This window comes from Cyprinodon variegatus, unplaced genomic scaffold, assembly GCF_000732505.1.
Source record: "Cyprinodon variegatus isolate N-32 unplaced genomic scaffold, C_variegatus-1.0 Scaffold216, whole genome shotgun sequence".
NCBI classification, from domain to species: domain Eukaryota; kingdom Metazoa; phylum Chordata; class Actinopteri; order Cyprinodontiformes; family Cyprinodontidae; genus Cyprinodon; species Cyprinodon variegatus.
Genome location: NW_015150669.1, coordinates 1,068,593 through 1,087,105, shown reverse-complemented (window position 1 = coordinate 1,087,105; position 18,513 = coordinate 1,068,593). Strand labels below are relative to the sequence as shown.

General features: G+C 35.6%; 1 protein-coding gene across 1 annotated transcript; it reads left to right on the top strand.

Moving 5' to 3' along the window:
• Positions 1-1,628: 1,628 nt before the first annotated feature.
• Positions 1,629-18,441, top strand: LOC107088377 (tyrosine-protein phosphatase non-receptor type 2-like). The gene is made up of 10 exons (XM_015380506.1): positions 1,629-1,864; positions 4,874-4,964; positions 5,063-5,163; positions 8,222-8,320; positions 9,098-9,235; positions 10,141-10,350; positions 11,752-11,913; positions 12,786-12,994; positions 14,230-14,325; positions 17,723-18,441. The coding sequence occupies exons 1-10, from the start codon at positions 1,778-1,780 to the stop codon at positions 17,742-17,744; spliced, it is 1,215 nt and encodes a 404-aa protein (XP_015235992.1). The 5' UTR covers positions 1,629-1,777; the 3' UTR covers positions 17,745-18,441.
• Positions 18,442-18,513: the final 72 nt, after the last annotated feature.

The window sequence follows — 18,513 nt, the reverse complement described above, 5'->3', positions numbered from 1 at the left end:
TATATATATATATATATATATATATATATATATATATATATATATATGTGTGTGTGTGTGTGTGTGTGGACGTACTGCATATACTTTATATACCTCATGCACGTTTTCCTTGTTTTTGACACCTTCTTTTTGACTATAGAGGCGATGTGACAAGTGAATTTCTCCAATGTGAGATCAATAAAGTATATCAATCAATCAATCAATCAATCAATCAATCAATCAATCAATCAATCAATCAATCAATCAATCAATCAATCAATCAAGACCACCCGATGATCCATAGTTCAAACTAAGGCTTTTACAATTTTTTTTTTTTTATACAGATATCTCAATAAAATACATGATTGTGCTTTCATGTTGAATATAGATGTGGGAAGTAACTTATTATATTTACTCAGTTATATTTACGTGAGAAACTTTGTAAAATAAATTACTTTTAGGAATAGTTTTGCTGAACTGTACTTTTCTATTTTTTTAATTACATTGTATTATTTCAAAGTATTGTAATTTCAGCTTAAGCCAAATTTCTGGCTACACTAACCTATGTGCAATACTTCAATGAATAAAGAAAATAGTTTTTTGGCCAAACTGCAGCAGTAGAGACACACACTTACAATTAATCTTAAAGGGAGACTTATTTATTTCTACTCAAGCTATGTTGTTTGGGCATACTATTCGCTTCCATGGGTGCTGATGGATACAGTTTAGTGTACAGCAATTTGAGTCCTGACCTTAACTATATAGACCACATTTAAGATGAACCAGTGTGGAGCACTGAATTTGAGTTTTCACATATACAGTAAATATAAACCCCTCCACAAACCTTGAGGTATATCTTTATAGAATAGCGATTTTTTTCTTCTGGTGGGAGTGGGGTTCCACCAGCAAAAGTGACCCTATAAATAAAGAATAGGATGTAGAAGAAATTTCATATAAATGTATTATTAGATGACCAAATACTTTTGGCAGTATTTGACTGCCAATTGTAAAATTATATTTGGTATTTTTCTCTGCTTAAGGCTACTATATCATTTTTAAATATGAATCAGGTGTTATTATCAGTTACTTGAGTGACCTTCCTATCAAATACAGTATTTCTATTTATTTATTTTTTTCTTTAGTACTTTCTTGGATGGCTACTACTTATTTTTAATTCTGTAAAATAATTGTGAAGTAGTGCATTTTTTACTTGAGTACAATTTTTGGCTACTCTACTCTAAACTACTCTGCAGTTGTATGCATGTTTGATAAATGCATGCTATTAAAATTTTAAGAGCCAGTGTTGAAACTCAAAGCATATAAAAATTAAAGAAAATGTTTAGAAATATGATTTATCATTATTAATCTTCTGAGCTTCAGTCCACAATGTTTAAGGACCAATTCAATGTTCTCTTCGAAATAGCTAATCCAATAATGATACTTTTAATCACAGATTTTTAACAATATAGTTATTACCTTATTGACATAATTATTTTAACAAAACGCTTTGTCCTAGCCCCCTACACATCCTAACACAGTTCATTTTGGTGAACGGAACCAAATGAGTCGAATCCCGGAAATGAAACGCAATTTCCAATTTACTTGTTTGACACTTTTCAGATGCGCATGCGCGCGGGGCTGTTCCCGAATGACAACTGCACCACATAACGGACTAACAGAGTCGGCATAGAAGCCGCTGCTAACGCAGGAAGGCTTAAGTCTGAGATTAAAGACTCATCTTACTCGGACAACGTTATGAGGTAGATAGTTAAAAAACATAAAACAAAACCGACTTCGGATGGAACAGACAGGCGCTGCCACTGTGAACATGGACCAAGAGTTTGAAGACATGGACTCTAAAGGCCGGTGGCAGAAGCTTTACTCTGTAAGTGTGTTAGCTTAGCTAGCGTGGAGCTAACACGGCTTGTACTGATAGCGCGCATTTTGCTGCCTACACCGACTGTGACGCTGGTGTCTATAGTTGTATTTTCACTTTTTGTTTTGTCTCATTTAACTTCCTTCTATTACAAGATAATTAAGGCTTATATTATCACTTAATATTAAGCGTAGTGTCTTGAGACGAAGCTTAAGCTGAGCGTACGGGCTTTAGCCCTTTGTAATTAACTGCATGTTTTTCCTTCATTCTACACTACTCAAGATCAACGCTATAATTTGTTTTGTCTAGTTTTGTTATTGAATTGAGTGTTTTTAGATTGTTACCTCCCCCCCCCGTTGTTTTGTAAGCATTTTTTGTTTACAATTTCATTGATGACTACTTTGATTTAAATCCGTTAAAGTAAATAAGCCATTATTAGTTTTAGACGTAGGCTAAAAATGAGTAAGGTGCATTTAGGTTTCGTTTATCAGGGTTACAAATAGCCTAATTTAGTATTCAGTTTAACTAGTTTATATTGAGGCGATTTAAAAACAAATGTCATCTCAATGCAGATTACATGTCAAACGATTATAAAAGTCAAATTAATCGTCCTGTAACTCAATCTAAAGTTAAAAAAGTTTACTTTACTGTGGTTTACTCTGATTATTATTAACTTAATACAGTTTGATCCTAGAGTATAATAAGCTGTCCTCTCTTAGTGGGGGAATTGAACTACAGTTAAAGGTTAGGGATGCTAGAGATTAGGGAGAAAAACATTAAATACTAGGAAATTTTAGTTGTTAATAATTTTTTTTTCACTCTTTTTCATTTTGAATACATTTCTGTTCAAATAAACTAACAGATATAAATATAATTCAGTCAATATTAAAGTTAAATATCACAGAATAGAAAATAGAATAGAAAACCCCTTTATTGTCCCACAAAGGGGAAATTCTGGTGTTTACAACAGCAAAAAGATTATAGAAAACATGGTCATACAAATGTGGACCTTAGAAAAATATATAACAATAACATAACATAAATACTGTACTATAACGTGTTTTAACAATATAAAAACGGTGCACCTGGAGAATATAAAAACATTATACAGCTATGGACATTTTTACTGTAATGGATGTTTGAAAATAGCAACAACATCTGAGATGTGCAAAATGACAGCATCATGTTATTTAACTGATTTAGGTAGAAACTGCAAAATCAGAATGAATGTAACAACTTATTGAGGCTGCTGGGAACAGTGGTGGTTTTAAAGTCTTACAGCTGATGGGAGGAAGGATCTGTGATAACGCTCCTTGGTGCATTTAAGGTGCAGCAGTCTTTCATAGAAGGAGCTCTACAGTTCTGCAACAGCTTCATGCATGGGGTGGGAGACATCCATGTTCATTTATTTAGGATCCTTTTGTTTCTTACCTCCTGCACCGAGTCCAGAGGGCATCCAATCACAGAGCTGGCCTTTCTGATCAGCTTATCCAGACGCTTTCTCTCAGCTACAGATAAGCCACTGCTCCAACAGACAGCCTTAGAAGATGGCTGATGCCACAGTATAGTCATAAAAGGTCCTTAGGAGCACCCCCTACACTCCAGAAGACCCCAGTCTCCTCAGCAGGAAGAGTCTGCTCCAACCTTTCTTATACAGAGCATCAGTATTGTGAGTCCAGTTCAGTTTGTTATTCAAATGAACACCTAGGTACTCAAACGAGTCCACTATCTCAATGTCTGTTCCCTGGATGTTCACCGGTGTCAGTGGGGTAGAGATAAGCTACTTGGAGGAAAGACCTGTACTAAAGTTTTGTCAGAGGTAACGGAGAGGACTGTGCAAGTAATGTGCATAATCAAAGAGGGCAGTAGAGATGGTCCCTGAAGAGCTGGGTCTTCATAGGTTTGGTAAGGATAGCTCTGATCCACCTTTGTGGTGTATTTCTGTCAGTAGCAGGGTCTCAGTACTTTTCCCTCTTGTTTGCACAAAATATGGTAAAATCGGTAGAGTGGTCAAATACACTGTTGGCAATGAAGAGTTTAAACACTTAACAAACGGTGTGTCTGTTTCCATTTAGGTATTGCATAGATCAACATTGTGATAGAGGAGAAAAAAGAAATTAATCATATGATGCCAATTTGTGAAAGGGCCGTCTGTCTAAGGAAGGCCAGCTGAGTGCGTGAAGTTGTCTGATTTTGTTTACACAACAATCTGTGAGCTTTGTCCAACTGGTCTGTGACTGATGTCTAGCAACATGTTTCAGCACAGCTTTGGCTGGAAATTATATGAATTATTAACTATGACTCATATTTGTGATTACAAAAAAAAAAAAATCACATTAAAGATAAAAATTATATGTATGTCAAGTTTTAGTCAGAAGTTTGACCTAACATGAGTTGTAACATTTTTTGTTAGAATTAATCTCTCTTTTAGGTAGAATAAATCTCATTAATTGTTTTATATATATATATATATATATATATATATATATATATATATATATATTATATAATCAACTTTATTCAGCTAATTGTTTCTGTTTGTTATATCAAAATATAAGTAAAGAAATCACAAGACAAAACATTTGCAGATTCAAAAAATTTATTCGCTTGCAAACATTTAAATTTGAAGATTACGGAAACAATTTCCAATTTTCTGAAGGACGGAAGAGTTTGGTCAGGCCAGAAATTGCAAAATGTGTTTCTTTTTTTAAATAAAAAACAAACAAAAAATGTAGTATTTAGATGATGGAATAAATTTAGTCAAATTAAATTGTTGTAAATATAGTACCTAAAATAAGTTTGAAAGGGGAACTATTAGGTAAAAACTCAGAACAATGAAACTAAGTTGGAATATTGTGTTAATGCTTTTCTTAATGATTATGGGATGTTAAAATTTAAGATGTGATGCTGGTGTTGTATTTGGTCCTAAAGTAATAGAATAAAAACATAACTTTTAGCATTGAATTTTATTTTTTCCTTTTGTGTTTTTAAATGTGAAACCATTTTTCTGGTGTTCAGGAAATCAGGAATCAATCCCATGAGTGCTCTTACAAAGTGGCAAAGTATCCAGAAAATCGCAACCGCAACAGATACAGAGATGTCAGTCCATGTGGGTAAACATTTGCCTTGCCTGTTTAAATCTCTTAACCATATCTGTTGATTTATAACTGGTGGTAAGATATATTTTTTTCCCCCTTCGCCCTGCAGTTGATCACAGTCGAGTCAAGTTGGAAAACACAGAAAATGACTACATCAACGCAAGTCTGGTGGTCATGGAAGACGCCCAGAGAAATTACATTTTAACACAGGCAAGTAACACTTAAGCCAAAAAATTATTATAGTTTTAAAATAACTGCTTATTTGAATGAAGGTTTGTATTTAAGGCTTTCATGATATTTTCATTCTTGTTTCACAATTTCATTATGCAATTTTATAAATGAACTAAATCTGTTACTCTGGTCTGAAATTGCAAAAATAATATAAACTAATTTATCTCTAGAATTTAATTTGAAAAGTAGTAGCATTGAAATACCTTATTTTTTGGAGTTAAACTGACAAACTATAACTGTTAATCTTTAATAAATAGTTTCTATCACCACCTGGTAAAAAAATGTGTATGACTTCTTGGCATTTTATCTAAAATAATTGTTTTCCCCTGAATTTGTTGATTCTCTAGTACATACAAGTGTGAAGAAAACTGTTTTTATGAAGGAAAAAACCCACAATGGTCACAGGAATAACTTGAATCTTGCAAAAAAAATAAGAAGAAATAAAATTCTATTAAAATAACAACATGAAAGCCAGACATTGTTTTTCAACCATTTTCAACAGAATGGTTTAGAAAATAAACTCATTAAATGGACAGAAATGATGGCGCCCATAAATTAACATTTTGTTACACAACCTCTCAGCAGGTATTTCAGTTCTGGCTCCTCATGGGAAAACTGCTCCAGTTATCTCAGGTTTGAAGGGAGCCTTTTCCATACGGCACGTTTCAATTCCCTCCAAAGATTCTCAACAGAATTTAGTTCATAGAAGACCACTTCAGAATAGTCCAGCGTCTTACTCTTAGCCTTTCTTGGGTGTTTTTATCTGTGTGTTGTGAATAAGTATTCTGAAGACCAATGACCTGCAACTGAGACAAAGCTTTCTTACATGAGCAGCACATTTCCTTCTAGAGCAATTGATAGTCTAGAGATTTCATTGTACCCTACAGAGATTCAAGACACCCTGTGCCAGATGAAGCAACACAGCCCCGGAGCATAACAGAGCCTCCTTGTTTAACATTAGAGACAGTGCTCTTTTCTTGATAAGTTTCATTTTTCCATCAGTGAACCTGAAGATGTGCCTTGGCTTTTTCAGATTCAAGTTGTTTCTGTGACGACTGTGCTTAGGTCACATGACTCATTCAGTGACGGATCTGACCCTCTTAGGTTACAAAGCAAGTTTTTGAGAAAAACTGCCTGAATGGAGCATCGACATACACCAAGTTCTACACCTTTATCTGAAAAATAATGAAATACATCTCAAATTAAGCTAATAGTGTGGTCAAAAGTTATGCTCAGACTTTTTAGGCTTAGACAGATTTATTTTGTCATTTTGTGTACACAAGTGTAAACAAAAAGAAATTTCGTTAAGAACAGCTCTCTAGACAATTTCATTTTTTTAAATGACACTTATGCAGTGTTGCTTTAAGATTATTTTCTATTTATTCATTCGATTTCAAGTTCATCTTTTATTAAAACATTTTCTTTTGAATATGTCACATTAATGTGGTATATTTTGTGGTATATTTCTCATAAAATCTGTGGGGTAACTTGACCCAGTTTGGCAGCCCTTTTCTTTCCTTTGTTTTTTTTTCAACATTTGTGCGTTCTTCTGAAATGAGTCATCGGTGGTTTGTGTAAGTGGTTAAAGTCCAGTAAAAGAGGAGAAATTGACTAAAAAGAAACTGTTTATTTGCTTTAAAAGGAAATCCCTTTTATATATATTTTCCTTAAGTAGTACAGTGTAAATATTGCAGGTATCTCTGTGGTCTTTAGTGTTATCTGTATCTTCTTCTCTTTGCCACTGTAGTTTTTCCCAAACTGTGTTTTGATTATCTGTTTGGGAAAAAATGTAAATGTTTGAATATCAATAATAACTATTTTTATTACATAAATCTCAAGTGTGCTTAACCACACCATGACCTGTTAAGTTTTTTTTTTTGTTTGTTTTTTTTTGCGTAGATATCAGAAGGTATGTTTGCACCACCCTATCCTGAACCTTTAAGGCTAGAACACACCGGCTGCATATGACTTTTAAATCTCCGATCCAATTTTTTTTTCCATGTCACACGGACTGCATACAGAGAATCTAGGCAGGGTGGGCAGATCTGTGCAGACTTATTTTATTATCTCTGTGCCACAAAAATGAAAACAATTTCCCACATTTGACTTGGACAGATTATGAAAAGTTATTTAGAAAAATTTATTAAAAACCACCAGCGCATTCTATGACAAAGCTCCACTTAACGAGCCTGTTCAGCATTTCTAACCAGAACAGACAGTAAAGGTTCATATGCCTAGACTATATCAGAAATACAATGTTTCTCAATTTTTTCTTCCGAGGAGATTGATAAAGTGCACTTTCTGTCCTCCTGAACTACTATCATAGGTATTCTATATACACAATGTGCAACTTCAAAACTGACTGTTTCCCTGTGTGATTAACGGATTTTTTTTTTTGTATTTTCCCCCAAAGAGGATGTGTTTTACTCTTACTTTCAGACCCATGAAATAACTGCCGAATTGCTGCATAGTCTGACTAAAATAGACCTGGGGTCTATCAGTCGGACCTATGCAGGCCCCTTTGCGTAAAATCGTGTCGGGTGTGATCATCTCCTTTGACTTTTAATGAGCGCTGAACGTCATGACCCCATCCGACACAATTTTCTGTCTGATCAGACGCAAAATGGGATTTGGTGTGTTCTGGCCTTTATCCAGCAAAAAAAAAAAAAAAACCCTGAACCATTACTTTCACTGGGGTTTTATGTGTATGTGTACTTCAACTGCAGTGTCAGTGCTGGTTATGGAATATACATCTGCAAATGTTGTCAAGTAGTCCCTCATGAAATCATATAATATTTGCATGGAGGTTTTACCACTGCCAAAAGGCAAAGGCTATGATTTTAAACAAAAGAAACTAACAAAAAAAATTTTCGAGTTGAATTTTACACTGCATATATTCTGTACATGCAGTGGATTTATTAAACTGCTGAAAAGCACTCAAAGTGAGAAGGTTGCTTCTGCAGCTAACAAGTATAGATAATGGCATTGCTTATTGGAGAAACATCGCATCTAACTGTACTGTTTATTTTGTCCACAGGGCCCCCTCAGGAACACTTGTGGCCACTTTTGGCTCATGATCTGGGAGCAGAAGACGAAGGCCGTCATCATGCTCAACAGGGTGATAGAGAAGGGATCAGTGAGTACAGAATGGAGGAAAAAATCTCTGCCCATGCAGAGATTCTGGTATCTAACATGATACAGACTACAGCTATATTGTCAAGTTGTCTCACTCCAGTTCACACCTTCCAAATGTTGTCCATCCAACTGGAAAATCATGAAACCTCAGTTTTGATTGTCCTATTTGTAGATTGTTTAAACAACAATAGAGAGATGTATCATATCTGCCTCCTGGAGCTCCAGTGGATCCTGCATACTGCAGATTAAATCCTTTTCCTGGCAGCACAGCTGTGATCTTTCTCAGTAAAGCAGCTGAATTGGCTCTCGCTTTGTCATGAGATTTGCTTGATGACTGTTTCTTGGAAATGGATGATAAAGAGCACCTAGTTAATAGATGACTGCAAAAAAAGGGAATCTAATCTGTTTTTTATCTCTCTCTTTTTTTTTTTTTCATTGACAAGATTTCTTGAATAATTTACCCTTTTAATATATTCTTGTTCCTGTTTCGTGTCTTATTATAGACCTGACCTCTGGTTTAACTCCAGACTAAATGCTCAAATGTTTGCAGTTCTTTTCAGGTCACTCTCTTTTTATACAAAACTGCTTCATTTGAAGGTGTACTTGAGTAGATTTAGGTTTGTACTTGTGTCACATAAAAAAACTTCTGTTGTTTTTGGTATAGCTTGGCTAAACATTTCCTATGCATTCTCCTGTTTGTTGTCAGCATATATTTTATTCTGAAGTTTATTTTTATTTGCACCATTCATTAAAACATATATGTGTAATTTCTCTGTAGGAAAAGTGTGCTCAGTACTGGCCTACAGCAGAGGAGAGAGAGATGGTCTTTAGAGACACACGTTTTTTGGTCAAGCTGTTGTCAGAAGACACCAAATCTTACTACACCACCAGAGTGCTGCAGCTACAGAACATTAATGTAGGTTTCTGTTTTTTATTTACCACACATATTTGATTTGCATTGATCTGAATATTATAACATTACAATATTGAAACAAAACAGCCTGTTTTTCTAAACCTTTTTAAACCTGTTGTGTGAATGTCGTTAATGATGCCGATGATGATGATGTGACAGTGTAGTTGTAGGATTTTAGGGGTTCTAACCAGAAATTTCTTAATAATTTAAGTGCAGTTGTATGCTAGTTTAAACTATATTTATATCTCTTAAACATTTTAAATTTGCCACATTAAAATGATAACTTCAGTGTATTTAACTTTATACATAGCTCTCTCCCTGACCTGTACGCTGTGTTCCACTGCCTTTATGATGCTGTTTATTCACCAGTTTCCTCAACAAACCTTAATTGAGAAGCTCATTCAGCTTGAGTAAATATTACCCTACGGGTGACTATGTTTACTACCTGTGTGGTATCTGATGGCTGTTGGCTGTAATGGATTATATTATGCAGATGCATTCGACAAAACAGGGTTGATTATAAATGCAGGCTAACCATGTCTGATTTTGACAAAATAAAACATCTTGCTCAAATCTTATTTTTCTTCTCCTTGAGAGTTACATTTTTTAAATAAAGTTTAGCAAAAAATGCAAAAAAAAAACAAACCTATCTAATAGAATAAACAAACTTGTGTATGTAATTGTGTTTTATGCTTATGACCAAGCTAAACATTTAGCAAACATTAAAACAAACTTTCCAAAAGTTTTTTTTTAACATCTATATCCATCAGATGTGGGTTCTGATAATAAGGAGAAACTGAAAGTATTTCTGCACTTCACAGGACTTCTGTAACCTCACACGGACTGATAGAAATCAGCAGTAGATTTCCTGCTTCTAATTTTAGCTCCAAATTTTCTCCCTTTCATAGACGGGGGAGAAGAGAGAGATCTACCACTTTCACTACACCACGTGGCCTGACTTCGGTGTCCCCGAATCCCCGGCATCCTTCCTAAACTTCCTCTTTAAAGTGCGGGAATCTGGAGCGTTGGGGATGGATCAGGGGCCGGCTGTGGTGCACTGCAGCGCTGGAATCGGACGCTCAGGGACGTTCTCACTAGTGGACACCTGCCTCGTCCTTGTAAGTGCATTTGCTTGGATCCTCTGAGGGTATAAATGTTTATCTTTTCATATTCACCCAAACACATTAGCTGGTGGAGGCACTTCTTAGTTTACTGTAGCTTTTTGAATGTCAGAAAAGGTTTTGCTTGAACGACTGCCAGAAAAAAAGATTATATTTATGAAACATTTTTCTAAATAATATGATTTTACATAACAGTTCACAGAACAGTTCTTCCCTAAGATGTCAGTAGTTTAGCTCTTATTCTCCTGCTCTTTCAAGATGGGACAAAGAAGTCGTTTCATAGTTGGTTTGTTTATTATTAAGGTCATTTCAGGACTCTGGCTTCCCCACACACTTAAGGCAACCACACCATTTAAACCTTTGTTTGTAAAGTGCTTTAAAATTCCATGAGGGACCCATAGTGCTGCACAGATGATTGAAATACATGAGAGAATCATAAAATTGAAAGGGACACAAGTACAGCTCTAAACATTTAAAGGCAACAATAAGTGCAATTGGTCAGGCTTTCTGGAGTGAAAGATCAGTTTATAAAAGTTATTCTAATTTAAGATTCCTGTCTGACCTGAGTCACTAATTCAGTCCTAGAAACCACCATTGGCTTTGAACTTCAGATCTCAAAGATATGCCAGGAAGATATCTAGTTTAGTAGGTCAGAAATAAAAGGAAGTGGAAGACATTTCAAATAAAAACAAAACGAAAAAAAACTAAAATGAAAATGGAAATGAAACTGGTATCTGGTTTAGATAATATAATGTTGGGGTAGTGCGTTCACATAAAAAAAACAAAAACAAACAAACCATAACATATTGCCAAAAAAAAGGTCCTGATCAGTCAGATTTATTATTTATTAGAAGATCTGTTTTCAGTTTAAATTTAACTCTGGACTTCGGACCTCTTTATAGAGAGTATAACTATTATTCGACCTATCAGCAGCTATGGGCCGAATCAGCTCCTCCATCTTTACAGTGGCCGTTTTGGCTACGCTCTCCTGACCAGCCTGTTGATTCAGGTGGACGGCTACATCTTGGTTGGTTTGCACCTCTACCATATCATGCTAGAAGGTCAACCAAAGAGTAGGATATTGTTTACTGCCCTAAAGCTGGTTTTAACTTTACAACTTCATCCCTGACCTGTCTGCTTTGTTCCTTAGTCTTCATGTTGTATTCCAGAAGTTGAAGTTGAATCTCTTCTGTCTAATAAAATGAAACACTTAATGTTATCAGACTGTGTCAGTCTTCTTCCATAGGTAGCTGTAATCTGTCCTTGTTAGATTTTCTTGCATTATTTTAATTGCTTTATTGAAATTATAAATCGGCACTGATCTTGAGTGTTCCTTTTTAGTCATCGCAAAGTTCCTCCCTTAAAGTTAAACCAAGTTATTGTACTTTTGTTTTCTAGATGGACAAAATGAAAGACCCATTATCGGTGGATATTAAAAACATCTTGTTAAAGATGAGAAAATACCGCATGGGTCTGATTCAGACTCCTGAACAGCTGCGATTTTCCTACATGGCTGTCCTTGAAGGAGCCAAATTCATCATGGGGGACTCTTCTGTACAGGTAGGGGTAATACTCATACCTCAACTTAAGATCCCTTTGATTTTCAGGTTATGATACACATTTTATGATCTATAACATGAGTGATGTTTGGTTCTGATTTGCTGCATGAGGTTTTCTGTTCAGAAAACGGTTTAATAAACTCTATTGTGTTTTATATAAGCAGTTTATCAATGTTACCTACCAGTGATAAATTCATTTTTCTTATGTGATTCCCAGTTAGAAGGGATTGCGCTTCTGTTTAAATAGGTAAATGCTAAGAAATAAGTTAACAGGACAAGATTCAGTTTTAGATATTTTTTGTCTGTGTTGATAAGCTTGTATGTCACGGAAAAAAATAAATAAATCAACATTTTATTTAAAATGTTACATTTGAAATCCACTACATTTTTGGTTTTGGTCATTTCAGGATTATTTTATCTATTGTTTTAGATGTAGTGATGTTCATTCCCTTAGTAAGTTGACAGGAAGGAACCTAGAGAAAGTGAGGGAAGAAGTGGGATTAAACCTGAGATACCTGCATCAAAGACTCTAGCCTCCATGTATGATGTACCGGCTCTACCACTGAGCCCCTAGTTCCAAATGGACCCGTTTAATAGTTGGAACATCATGTTTTATAGGCAAAAAACTCTTATTTTTAAGAGTGTCTGTGGGTTTCTTTGTCAAAAATTCAGTTTTTGAACATGGAGTGTCTGACCTACAAGGGGAAGTTGCAGTACCTCAGTTTCCCTCATAGATACAGTAAAAAGATTAAGATTCTGGCCAAATGGACAGTAGATTAGATAGATTGTGGATTACTATATCAATAAACAATGTTTTTACGTCTTACGTTGATATGTCTATGTCTTCTATTGAAATGACTTCTCTGCCTGTAGAACCAATGGCGTGAATTGTCTGAAGAAGATCACGAGCCATTTTCAGAGTCTCCGCCTTCATCAGAACCTCAGGCTCGGTGTCCGCCAGAGCGTAACAATAGGACCCAAAGGGGGGGCCAGCAGGAGGAGGCAGAAGATTACAGACAGGACAGCAAAGTACCTACACAGTCTTCCTGCAAAGAACAGGAACTGGATGGCAGCACAACACAGTCAGTATTCAAATTCCGGTTACATAAACTGATGGGGATTGCTGACCTTTAATCTTAATCTATGTAGCAACAATGAACTATGTTATATAATATTTAATAATGAAAATAAATGTCTCACAATTTATTGAAAAAATGTTTAAAGGATAAGCTTTTAACTTAAAACTGGGTGATCTTCTGTGTCTTAACTTAAAGCATAAAAGGAGCAAAATTACTACTCTCTCTAAAATGGTCTAAACTGTATTTTTAAAAGACAAACAAAACTTAAAAGTAGAAAACTACATATCACTACCTCTGAGGCGCTGATACAGGTAGAATTTTCCCAAATAACAATGAAAAACTGATTCTCCAAGGTTTACTGGACTCCTTGGAGTTTGATGAAATAGGTTTGCAGGTTTCTAAAAGCTTAATTCGAAGTTGAAAGAAATGAAGCATCTAGTTTCTGGACCAGAGCAGGAGCTGAAGAGAGGGAGAAAGATTGCCTGCAGGTCTTGGATTAATTTGGCTCCGAAAGTTTCACCTCGGCTTGGTGGAACTAGGATTAGGAGCTTCTCTTTGGCTGAATGTCTTTCAATGAATGAGGCAGCTTCTCTCCAAACTGGATGTTATGAAGTAAAAAATAATGAAAAATACTTGGGTAATTAAAAACCAAGGTTTGCATAGTTACACAGCAGATCATAAAATGCAAACTAAAACGTTTATCACTACCAACCGTCAAAGATCATGCAGCTTCTCACCATCATGACACACTGATCCATCAGAGATTGACTGGACAATGAGGCGGCCATGTTACAACAGACAGCCAATAAGAAAATCTGATTCAGCTATTTTATCTATGCTTGTAGATCAAACTGCCTCCATGCTGAAGCTCAAACATGCAATCAAAATGTTTGCATTCAATAACCTGTATTTTGATTTAGAGAATCATAGATTAAAACTCGTGTTGGATTTAAAAACAAAAGAGGAGCAAAACAATTTAACGGTATATAATTTTTAGCGGTATATAATTTGAAATATAGGATAAGTTTATATAAAATACACTTTGGTAAGTATTCATGTTTCTCATACAGCACACATAAGTTTTTTAGGAATGAATAAAAGAAAAAAAGTAAATGTAGAATATTTTACAGGCAGTTGTCAAAAGTGGTTAAATACATATGTAAAAGCAGATCTGGGATGTTCTATGCGGTGCCTAGAAAAACAGAACCTAACCACATTTTATCCTCTGTTTTACACAGCAAACGGCGCAGAGAAGACAGTATCTCCAAATCTGCCAACACCAAAACACCCCAAGGCAAGTCCAGGTCAACTGACTCGGAGAGGAAGAGAAAAAGGTGATTACATCTTGAGGCAAAAACCACTTGCTATTTCTGATGCAGATTTATGTGCACTGGTGTATGGCGTCAGATGAAATGTCAGCGCGATGTTGGCTATACAAATGGGTAGATAATAAAAAAACTGAGATCCTGTTTATTGCATCTTTATGAAAAAGAACTGATGTGTAAAATCTATCAACAGTATATCAGCCTTTCTAGCTTTTTAGTTTGCTTTGAAAACAGGAAAAGAAAATGTATGCTGTGTACACTTTATATTTTGTTTACACACACTAAATTATTATTTTTAGAAAATCATTTTGAAGAAAGAAACCAGTCGGTCTTGTTTTCTGGCATCTTTGTGTTGTTGTCTTTTAAAGACTTACAGTTAGACCTGATCAAGCAATTCTCTCCGGTGACGGCACAGATTCAAAGTCACTTCTCAGAAGCCTCCCTTTGTTGTGTGATATCTCAGTGGTGTTCCAGTAAGAGCGACACAAACGTGCAATCGTTTCTGATCAGGTCTCACTCTCCTGTTGTGGTTTTCCTGGACAGTTTGGGGTGTATTTGCTGCACATGACAAGAGCTGGCCTGTCCGGTGGGGGGCAGCCTGTCTTTACTTCCCTCTGAGACAGAAACTACCACGAGGAGCACATTTAGAGGAGGAACTTTACCCACAGCTTGTGGAAAAAGATCACCCACTTGTGTACCTGGAGGTGTGTGTGTGTGTGTGTGTGTGTGTGTGTGTGTGTTGGTGTGATTCTGTGGTTTGGAGTTGTTAATTGTGGCTGCACTTTGGCATGGTGTGTGCATACTTGTGTTTACATGTGGTTAATGCTTTTTAAAACGGAAATGTCAGGCTGAACTAAACAGTCAGGATGCAAATGTGATACACAAAAGTACTCTAAGTGAGGCTAAGCTTTTTATGCAAACTAATTTCATGTAATTAAAAAAGTGAATGTGTATTGCTCAGCTGCTGCTGAATGTAGTTTATCTAAAAATGATTTCTAAATCAAACACTTATGTTTGCTTTTTTTGTTGCTCCTAACTCTGAAGTTCAGAGTATAATAATAAAAAAAAAAAACTATTCTTAAACTTTTTAGTGAAAGTCACTATTCTCCTTTTATTAGCCAACATTGCATGCCATGTTATAATCAATCTCTTATTTCCACTTTATATCCAACTGCTTTATCCATTGCCTAAGCTGCAGTTAAATCTTTTCATGAATCACGAAGATAAATGGTTATAAAGTATGTTTGTTTGAGTTGATGTAGCTGTAAATTATTTGAGTTATTTATATCATCCTTTATTGCCATATATTGCTTGTTAACAATGTTTGAACCAGTTGACTTTTATAATATAAGCTCCCTGATCAAGTCTGAATATCATGGGGTGCATAATATATCAGCATTATCGTCTGTATTAAATGGTAATTTTTAAACATCAGTATTGGTCTGAATGTAAGCAATCAGTGGCTGTTGGGGGCTGGTCATGCATTGTTTACTTGATCATGTGATGGTGATAAAGATGTCAGGGCTGGGGCTGACATTTCAGTGTCCAAATATCGGTTATAGCATGTGGTGGAGGCAGTCTTTCATATAAGTGCATCCCCTAAAATGAAAAATAAATACTTTTGCTTGTAAATATTTAAGACAAATCACCTATTCTGATCTTCTGATTTGTTCCCCTTCCTTATATGGCAATAAATTAGGACATATCTGGTAGTGTTTTTTTGCTCTCTGAACACACAAGTCTATAAAACCACTTTATAGTTCTACCCTCTTTTACATTTTGTCTTGTTATGATGTGATCATAATACTGTCGTAACACAGAGATGCTAACATCTATTACTTCTGTAAACAGTGCTCTGCTGTGTGATGTCTACATAGGTAGTAGGAGACCTTGTTTAGTAGGTTAAAATCCAACCAAAATCCAAGGAGCAGAATGATTAACGAGTTGTTTAAAAACTTGCAGAAAAACCCTCTTGTCATCCTATCATGATTTTTGATAATTTCTTTTAAATGATTGAACTGGGAATTTATTACTTTAGCAGTTATATTTTGTCTCCCAAGAGGATGAATATAAATGTTCTTTACAATCAAATTCATCCTTTTTTTGTTTTTGTTCAACTGAATGACTTCCTAAAGATGCTTTAAGAAGTTAGACAAGTTTACCAAAACAAATATTATCAGTGAACCTCAGTGCTACCATGTGGTAGTAAGCACAGCCGGGGTGGAAGCTGCTGCTGCAGAAAGATCTAGACTTGGCTATTTTCAGTAGAGGTCAAAGTTCAGCAGGTATCATAGACTGAATGCCTTACGGTACTATTTCTGTCTTTTACTGTAATGTTTGAATAGTGTTCTTAGATTTAACCCAGAGCTTACAGAGAAGGTCTGAAATTTCCTTGAGTTTGGTCCGTCTTTATTCATTTGCTGTTTCCTCCAAACTATGAGCTGCAGTCCACCCTGAGGACGCTCTGAGAAACATACAAAGCTGTCAGACCAAATCTAAAAATGGCCCTGTTGTCAACCCACAATGAATTTCTTCTACCACAATTAGCCTTTTATAATTTCCTTGAACTGAAATTCAAGCCTGTTCACACTGGGATGTCTGAACCTAGCCACTTACCTGCTATGAATTAAAAAAAAAAAAAGCATAAGTAGGGCTGCGTATTATTCAATTTAATCTTAATAACATTGCAAATCATTGACTCAACTGCCCGGGTGATATATATTTTTTTATGAAGGGGGAATAAATTAACAAAAATGCATCAGCCACCGGTATTACTGAATTTTCAGAATATTTTGCAGCTAAAATTAGCATTATATTATTCTTTTAGCTTTTTAGGACTCCAATCACGACCTATGCCTAATCCCTTACTATTTATTTTAGTCATTGGTAGTTTTAAGCAACACTGCGATTGTTTAAGCTATTTATCACAAAAGTTTTTAACTGTATTCAGACAAACTGCAATGAGAGAAATCCTAAAGTGATTTAAAAAAAAAAATTTCTGAGGTCAAATGATTATCGTGGTGATCCTGCAATGGATCCTGTCTGGTTAGTTAGCTCTACATGTACAGCAGTTTCCGGGTAGTTCCAGGTAAATTAGACCATCTGCTTGGTAAATATATGCATAACTACCTGAAAGGTGGTCACTGTTTAAGCTGTGATTGTGAAATACAAAACCAGATGTCCATTTCCTTCACATTGATGAGCTCTTCTGTGCCCGTCGCAGATGTCTGAATTGAACATGCTCAGTTGGTTGGCTTCTGTTTAAACAGTGTGAAATGCTGCATTTAATGCATCGATTTAGCTAATATGACAGCACGTCTCACATGATTAGTGAACCAAGATAGAAATCCCACATGCGCTCACTTTTCTGACTCCTTCACCCTTCTTTTTGTGTGTCTTGTGACAGGGTGAAAACCAATGACTGCTAACCAGCTCCACCTGACTTCAGCTCTAGCAGCGAAGGCAGCCTCGGCAGGGAACTCCAGCTCTCTACCCCTCCAAACTTCTCAGCTCTTCCTCCTCCATGTTATTTTTTTCCCTCCTCGTCTTAATCTAGCAAAGTGCTGTTCTTCAGCGACACTCTTCCCCTCTTAAGCCTCGGCCAGAACCCTCCTCAGCTTTTTCCTCTTAACTGTTTACAGCAGACACTTTGACATTCACACAGGAGCTTTAAAACCCCCTCCTCAGCCTCTGGTAAAGCTGCTTTTTACTCTCGTTTTGCTTTTCGTTTCCTCTCATAAGACTGAAAGTATGGAGTACGCATTGCCAATTTGTAATGCTGTTCATACAGGTATTTTTTGGGGTAAAAAAAAACAAAATTTCAGAGGCAAAAGAGGTTCTATTTTTTATAAAAAACTACTTGAAGTTTTTAAGGTGACGCTGGGTTTGGTATAAGACAAGCACTGCCTCCACCCACAAGTAATACAGTGGCATGAAAATATTTCAATGATGTAAATAGTACTGTTTTTTTTAAAGATGTGTATTAAAGATATTTTTTGCTTGTAAAGAGTCAAATAAAGAGCTTATGTTACAGATCTTAATGCTGCAGAATACTCAAGAATTCTTTTGAAATTAATGGTCTTAAGTTTAGAGTGTAAACTCAAAATAAAACTGGTATTTTACCTATAAATCTGCATCTGTTCTTGTTTTATTTCCTTTTAAGCAAAAAGTAATGCATCTGGAGGCTTTATTACTGCC